The sequence below is a fragment of the Mercurialis annua genome, linkage group LG3, assembly GCF_937616625.2.
Source record: "Mercurialis annua linkage group LG3, ddMerAnnu1.2, whole genome shotgun sequence".
Taxonomy (NCBI): Eukaryota; Viridiplantae; Streptophyta; class Magnoliopsida; order Malpighiales; family Euphorbiaceae; genus Mercurialis; species Mercurialis annua.
The window spans coordinates 58605514-58613071 of NC_065572.1; the positions used below are offsets into that span (position 1 = coordinate 58605514).

The following is a 7558-nucleotide window of genomic DNA, read 5'->3' on the forward strand; positions in this document are numbered from 1 at the left end:
TAAAAAGAGAAATCAGCCTATCTTTTCCGGACGGAGGGAGTATATTATTAGGTTAATATTTAGTATGCGATGTGGTGTAATGTTGATGTTATAATAAAATTTCAGTATATTTTGATGTGTACATTCTTGATATACTGTTGGTATAATTTTAGTATATTATTAATTTAATTTTTAGCATACGATTTGATGTAATTTTGCTAAATTTTTATTTAATATTAATAAAATCTCAGTATGTATAATGTTGGTATAATTTTGGTATAATGTTGATATAATGTTAGTTTATTAGTATACGGACATTATACTCACAGTATACACCGTATGTTTGATATTATTTTTTATTTTTTTATACTTTTATAAATATTATTAAGATTTTTATAAATGGAAAAAGTCAATATGTACTTTTATAATTATTTTTATTTTTTTTTGTAAATGGTGTAATTTCCTCAAATTTATATTGAAATTGAATGCTTATTTTGCCATTATTGCATTCAGATATCAAATCACCAGGCCACCCAAAATACATGAAAGCACTCAAAGCAGTTGGTAAATTATTTGGGTTACTTACTGCATTATACTTCTTTTATGAAATAAAGAGGGATATACTTAAGGCCTAATGTCTTAAAAAAACCCCGACCTTTTAGCCCCTTTTTAATCATATCCTGATGTTGAAGATTTGTCAATTTTACCCTATTTTGCATTTTTGTGTTTCAATCGTACCCTGAAAAATTAAATTAACGTCTTTTGCGTTTGGAAATTTATTTAAAACATTCTCCATGTCTCGCATATATTGATTGTATATTTTTAAAATTTATTTAAATTTAGTTAAATTAATTAAGAATTTAAATTAGTGTTAATTTGATTATGGTTTTTAGTTAGTTATTAAAAATAAAGGACTTATTTGTACTTTTTTGAATAAAAAAGAATTTAATTTCATGTTTAGACTTAATTAATTGAATGATTTCATCATTTAAGTAAAAAAATTAACAAAAATTAAAATATTGGGGTACAATTGAAAACGGAAAATTAAAAAATGGGTAAAATTGACAAATTTTCAACGTCGGGGTGGAATTGAAAAAAGTTTAAAAGTGAGGGGTTTTTGAGTGATTAGGCCTATACTTAATACTCCCTCCGTCCCATTTAAGAAGGGACATATCCCATTTTTATTTGTCCCACTTAATAAGGCCATATCGTATTTTTTGTGCCAATTTATATGAATTTTCTTTTTTTACCTCCTTTTCTCTTTCCATAATTAATGATTATAAGCTTATACACAAAATACAACACTATTATAAATAGGGGTAAAATAAGAAAATACTATAGTAATTAACGCTTTTTTAATATATGTGAAAAAGTCATTTGATGGAGGGAGTAACAAGGGTTTTTGATATTTGGGTGCCTCAAAGGCACCCAAAAATCCAGATCAGTGCCTCTTTCGGATTTAATTCCGAAAGAGTGCCTGGTCCACGTGGTCCGCATTCTAGGAATGCGGACCACAACGTGTTCCGCATTCCTAGAATGCGGAACACGCTAATCAGATTTAATAATCTGATTAGCAGTGTTCCGCATTCTAGGAATGCGGAACACTGCCAACTTTACCGTTGGGAGCTGGTCTCCCAACGGTAAATTAAATGCGTTCCGCATTCATGGAATGCGGAACGCATTTAAAACCGTTGGGAGACCAGCTCCCAACGGTAAGGTTGGCTATAAAAGGGATGGGGGGGTTTTTGATTTGTAAGAAAAAAAAGTTACTAAATCAAAGAAAAAAAAATAAGAGTATAGGGGAGAAAAAAAAGTAGTTTCGAGGTTATATTTTGAAAAATATTTCGGGAAAAAGTTGGAAGAAGTTATATTTCGGAGCTAAACGGATCTCTTCGTGAAGTGTTATATTTTTTATTCGATATTTATTTATTTAAAGGACTACAAGAGGTTAGTACGTGTAATTTTTTTAATTATTGTATTAAATAATTTTAGTGTTTATAAATGTTAGAAATTTAATAATATGTAAAATTGTTATAAAATTAATTTTAATATAGCAAAATATTAGACTTTAATTGTAACTTAGAAATGCATGTATAATATAAAAAAAAAGGATATGTTTAATATAATTATATTAGAATATAATTAAAAATTTCATGTAATAAGGAAGTGTATAATTAGAAATTTCATACAATTATATTAGGATATGTTTAATTTATTTTTATTTGAAAAAAATATTAGAAATAAAGTAATAGTAATTACGATTGATATGTTAACGCTATAAATTTAAGATTAGCATTTTAAATATAACGGTGTTAAAATTTGCTGTTTATTAATTAGAAATGACGAGTCCAAATATATCTTTGTTGATATGGTGTGATGGCCGTATTGTGAGTTCTCCGTGTGGAATAGAATACCACGGGGGTCGTCCGGTTAATATGGCGCTTAGCGAGAGAATGAGTTTCGAGGAATTACAAAATATTTGTAGAAGAGCAGTTTCTACCGACGGGGAAGTAGAAATTTCAAAAATCTACTTCCGGCTTCCAAGAATAGTTGAGGGTGCGATACGGTCGTACTCGTTGTTTTATGTGGAGAATAACGAGCATGTGTTTGGAATTCTGAACGAGGTCGTGCGGTATCCGCAACTCGAGATTTTGGAATTGTACGTGGAATACGAGGCCGTGGTTCGCAACAAGACTTTACTAGATCAGTTGGTCTTAGGTGATTCAAGCGGGTCTGAGAGGGGTAGTGGTGAAGAGGAAGAAGAGGAAGAAGAGGATTTCTACGACAGCAACGAAGAGGATGTCGAGGAAGACTTAGGAGCAGATTCACAATATGAGTCGCAACTTCCTGAGCATGTAAGAACGGCGGATCTTTGCGACTTTGACGTCGCCCCGGAGGATGATGAAAAGATTATGTGGGATCCTGGGATGGAATTCCGAGTAGGGATGGTATTCCCAAATCGCGATGCCGTCCGAGCTTGTGCGACTACTTATTCGGTCGGGGTGGGAAGAGAGTTCAAGGGTTGCCGGACTACCAACTCGACAATAGTGTTGGCTTGCAGGCAGAACCCTGTATGTAAATGGTGGTTGCGCGCTACACTTCTGCAAGCAACTCAGACGTGGACGTTGACAAAATATATTGGCCCGCACACGTGCAATCAGCTGTTACCTGATCCAAACCATCGGAATTTTGGGTCTGTTGCAATCGCAGACTATATCAAGGGTCAAGTAAAGCTGCAACGTGATATACGGATCGATACCCTCAGAGCTGGAATTTGGCAACAAGTTGGAGTTAGGCCTCCGTATAAACTAACCTGGAATGCAAAGGAAAAGGCAATAGCTGATGTTTACGGTGGCTGGTATGAATCATTTGGTATGGTTCACAAGTTCATGAACGAGATGATGCATGTCAACCCTGGATCTTTCTGGGATGCAGAAGGTATACGTAATAACTCTAATTTGTTATATAACGAGTTGCTTCAAGTAATAATTCTAATTTTGTTGAACTTGTGATTTGTAGGCGCTGAGGTGTACACCGACGGGATCCTTCAGCCGAAAGTCGTAACGTTCATCCGAATGTTCTGGACTTTCAAACCGACAATTGAAGGGTTTCGTTTTTGCAAGCCAGTTTTGTTCGTCGACGGTACTCATTTGTATGGCAAATACAAAATGACCTTGTTGATCGCGTCGGCAATCGATGGGAACAGTCACATCATGCCACTGGCATTTGCACTTGTTGAATCTGAAAGTACTGCCAGTTATGAGTACTTTTTTGAACATTTGCGTGAGCACGTGATTTGCGAAAGGAAGGTGGCCATTATATCTGATCGGCACGCTGGAATATTGTCGGTTCTGAAGCGTCCTGAATGGGCCGGTGTCGCCCACAAGTTTTGCATCAGACATTTCTGTAGTAATTTTCAGACCAAGTTTAGGAACAAGGTTTTGAAGAAGCTGGCGGATAAAGCAGGTAATGATTTTTTACGAGTCATTATAAACGCTACATAGGTTATTATTATGCGCTAATATTATGGTTTGCCACATAGGCCGAGCATATCAGAAGCACAAGTATAAACGCTATATGGCAGCGATCGAGATTAGAAGCCCAGAAGCGTATGCATGGCTGACTAAGCAAGAAAAGCGGCCTAAAGAAAAGTGGACAAGGGTGTATGACAAAAAAGGGCAACGGCACAATGTGATGACAACTAACTATGCTGAGTCTGTCAACGCGACACTGAAGAATATAAGGGGGCTTCCGATCACATCAATGCTTGAGGCAATTTTTGCTCGGATGGTGAAAATGTTCGACACGCGTTGGAAGACGTATGAGGAGTTGATTGCTACAAACGTTCACTACACCCCAATATGCATCCAACTACTGAAGCAGAGGGGGGAGAAGGCCCGTTTTCATACAAGTCAGACGTACGACCGTTCTACGATGACATGCAAAGTGGAAACTAGGAAGAACCACTCAAATGGGAGAGGAGGAAATACCCATACGGTAAACCTTCAGCATAAGAAATGCACGTGCGGTAAATTCCAGCAATTTAAGTTGCCCTGCTCTCATGCTATGGCCGTTTGTGCGAAGGAGAAGCTGAACCCTCTTGAGTTTGTGCATTGGCATTACCAGACCAAGTTTGCAATTCAATGCTGGAACACTCCATTTAAAGTGTTACGTGCCGGCACATACTGGAAGAAGTCCGGCGTAGGCGAACCCCACTTCATTCCAAACCCTGAATGGCGTCGAAAAAGAGGGCGTCCAGTCAACCAGCGCTTCAGGAACGAGATGGATCAGGAATACAGGGAAGATCCGAGTCCTAACTGGTGTAGTAGATGTTGTCGCTGGGGTCACAATGCAAATGATTGTACCAATCCTATCCGAGATGAGTAGATTATGACTGTTATCGTGTAATAGACAGGAAGTAGTTATGACTGTTATTGTATTTGTGATGACTGTTATTGTATTTGTGATGATTGTTATTGTTTTAATGAATGTTACTTTAGTAATGTATTATTCTTATGAATCTCCTTTTAGTAATTCTTATGAATATCATTCACTAATGTATTATTCTTATTGTATGTATTTGTTATTTCAGCTATGGCTGAACGTCGGGACTACTACACTCCTGGGCCGTTGGTGCCAGACGTTCTGACAATGCAGGACGATCACAGATCCTCGGTTATTTGGGATAACCAGGTAAAATCTTGTTTTTTATTGTCCTAATTTGGTTATAATTTTTAGTGTCCTAATTTTTATATAATTTTTATATTTTCAGGGCGACGAGTCTTCCTTAGGGTCACGTTCGAGCGCCAGACTTACTCCATTTCACGAGCTAGATTCTCGCATCAGGAATGGGATTATTCAGACTGGCATGTCTGGTTTTCTCGCGATGCGCCAGTTTCCAGTTGACTTGTGCCTTATCACAGCTCTTGTGGAGAGGTGGAGACCAGAGACACACACGTTTTGGTTTCCAGAGGTGGAGAGGTGGGACTGCTGCACGCAGTTCTCAATTAGCTTACGGAGAGGAGCGCCGTGACGTCACACTGCCCCCACCAGAGCCAGCAGTTCCGGCTTACGTACTACCTCCTCTTCCTCCCCTGACCATCGATCTAGCTCACATCAGGGGAGCGCGTAGACGGCAGCCTAGAGTCGCCCCGCCTCGCGAGCGCCCGGCAGACCCTATCCCCCCACCGGTCTACTTCCACTTCGATCCTACAGCCACTACAGACAGACGGGGGGAGTACTATGGCCCGACTCAGTACTACGGTTCCACTTCCACTTCAGCATCACAGCCTCCGTGGCATCAGACCTATTTCCCACAGGTTTCATGTCATTTATAATTTAATTTATTGCTTTTTAACTCGTAGTTAAATATATATTTTAAATGTTGCGTTTTTAACTTTGTATTTCAGGGACCCCAGGTATCATCGTATCAGGTCCCGCCTTCGTCGATGCCGTTTTTTGAGCCGTCGTACGGACAGACAGCATATACCACTTCTCTGGGCACACCACCGGCGTCTCAGTTCCAGCAGGCCACACCACCGGCGTCTCAGTTCCGGCAGGCCACACCACCGGCGTCTCCGTTTCAGCAGACCACACCACCGCCGTTTGCTGCATCAGATCAGTACTACCGTCCAGCGCCATATACAGATGCTCAACCGTTCACGTCTTTCGATCAGTGTTACCGTCCCACGATGCCTTCGGATGATCAGCCGTCGACGTCACATTCGCGGCCATCTTCTTCTCACCAGGCCCAGGATCCATCACAGCTACATTTTACACTGTCAGAGTCATGGTTATTCGGTCCGGAGATCGGTTCAGAGGCGTACGAGGAGCTTTTATCACGACCGGATCTCACACCTCCATCTTTTAGACTTCTACCGCCCACACAGGAGGAGACCGGTACTGCACCACCAGCAGCAGACGTTCAGCATTCAGCTCAGGACGAGGACGCCTCCGACAGCGGCGAGAGCCCTCCCGTACCCAGACAGTTTCACTCGATCACAGACAGCTCGCGGCACCGACGAGAGACTCATGGTTTGAGGGTACAGAGACCGAGGACTCGTAGATATGAGGATTAGATTTCATATCTTTCTTTATTTATCGATTTTTGTATTTTAGTATATGTTGTATGTTTACTATATTATGTATATTATATTCGTGTGTTATAATTGTTATTTTGTTATCAGTGTCTGTTATAATCATTAGTTAAATAAAATAAATATTTATATCGTCTGTTAAATTTTGTCGTTTAATTATAAGCGTTTGTTAAATTCAGTATCGTCTGTTAAAATTATTAGTTAATATCGTCTGTTAAAATCATTAGTTAAATAAAATAAAATTATTTTATATTATTTTTAGTTTATAATTATTTAAACCAAAGGGGTTTTTAAAAAATTAATAATCAGCAATGATTGGGCATTTTAGTGCCCAATCATTGCTGCCCCAATGATTGGGGAGACAAAACTGTCTCCCCAATCATTGGGGAGGCAGTGTTCCGCATTCCTAGAATGCGGAACACTGCTAATCAGATTATTAAATCTGATTAGCGTGTTCCGCATTCTAGGAATGCGGAACACGTTGTGGTCCGCATTCCTAGAATGCGGAACACGTGGGACCAGGCACTCTTTCGGAATTAAATCCGAAAGAGGCACTGATCTGGATTTTTGGGTGCCTTTGAGGCACCCAAATATCAAAAACCCGAGTAACAAACTAAGTTTATTCAATATTCTGGGTAATTGATTGTGGAGGTTACTGTACTTTTCAAAAATTACAAAATGGTGACCGAACTTTAAAATGTAACATTTTAGTTACTATACTATTTAGTTTTGTTAAGATAGAAGGAATTTTGGTCACTGAAGAAAAATATTTCGAGTTGATTTTTTGTTGATTGTTTTTATATATGAAATATAAGGTATTATTTGTCATAAATAATGAAAATATTATTACAACTTATGTATAATTTGACCTTAAAACACTTAAAAACCTCCCAAAATCACATATTTAAAAGTTCAGTAACCATTTTGTTATGTTTTGAAGTTCGGTCACCATTTTGCAATTCTTGAAATGTACAGTAACCTGT

The 7558-nt window shown here is 38.5% G+C and overlaps 2 protein-coding genes across 2 annotated transcripts; both read left to right on the forward strand.

Annotated features, from left to right (window-relative positions):
* The first annotated feature begins 2129 nt into the window (after positions 1-2129).
* Positions 2130-4866, forward strand: LOC130015275 (uncharacterized). The gene is made up of 3 exons (XM_056105059.1): positions 2130-3417; positions 3499-3945; positions 4022-4866. The coding sequence occupies exons 1-3, from the start codon at positions 2319-2321 to the stop codon at positions 4864-4866; spliced, it is 2391 nt and encodes a 796-aa protein (XP_055961034.1). The 5' UTR covers positions 2130-2318.
* A 37-nt stretch (positions 4867-4903) lies between these two features.
* Positions 4904-6572, forward strand: LOC126672745 (extensin-like). Its single transcript, XM_056105060.1, has 5 exons — positions 4904-5009; positions 5072-5172; positions 5252-5380; positions 5451-5798; positions 5889-6572. The coding sequence occupies exons 1-5, from the start codon at positions 4904-4906 to the stop codon at positions 6555-6557; spliced, it is 1353 nt and encodes a 450-aa protein (XP_055961035.1). The 3' UTR covers positions 6558-6572.
* The last annotated feature ends 986 nt before the right edge of the window (positions 6573-7558 follow it).

Bases quoted from the DNA above. Each gene is read 5' to 3' on its own strand.
- LOC130015275 (XM_056105059.1), top strand. From the start codon at position 2,319: ATGACGAGTCCAAATATATCTTTGTTGATATGGTGTGATGGCCGTATT. The intron at 3,418-3,498 runs GTATACGTAATA...TGTGATTTGTAG, and splicing joins ATCTTTCTGGGATGCAGAAG to GCGCTGAGGTGTACACCGAC. The intron at 3,946-4,021 runs GTAATGATTTTT...TTTGCCACATAG, and splicing joins GAAGCTGGCGGATAAAGCAG to GCCGAGCATATCAGAAGCAC.
- LOC126672745 (XM_056105060.1), top strand. From the start codon at position 4,904: ATGACTGTTATTGTATTTGTGATGACTGTTATTGTATTTGTGATGATT. The intron at 5,381-5,450 runs GTTGACTTGTGC...TTTGGTTTCCAG, and splicing joins TCGCGATGCGCCAGTTTCCA to AGGTGGAGAGGTGGGACTGC. The intron at 5,799-5,888 runs GTTTCATGTCAT...TTTGTATTTCAG, and splicing joins ATCAGACCTATTTCCCACAG to GGACCCCAGGTATCATCGTA.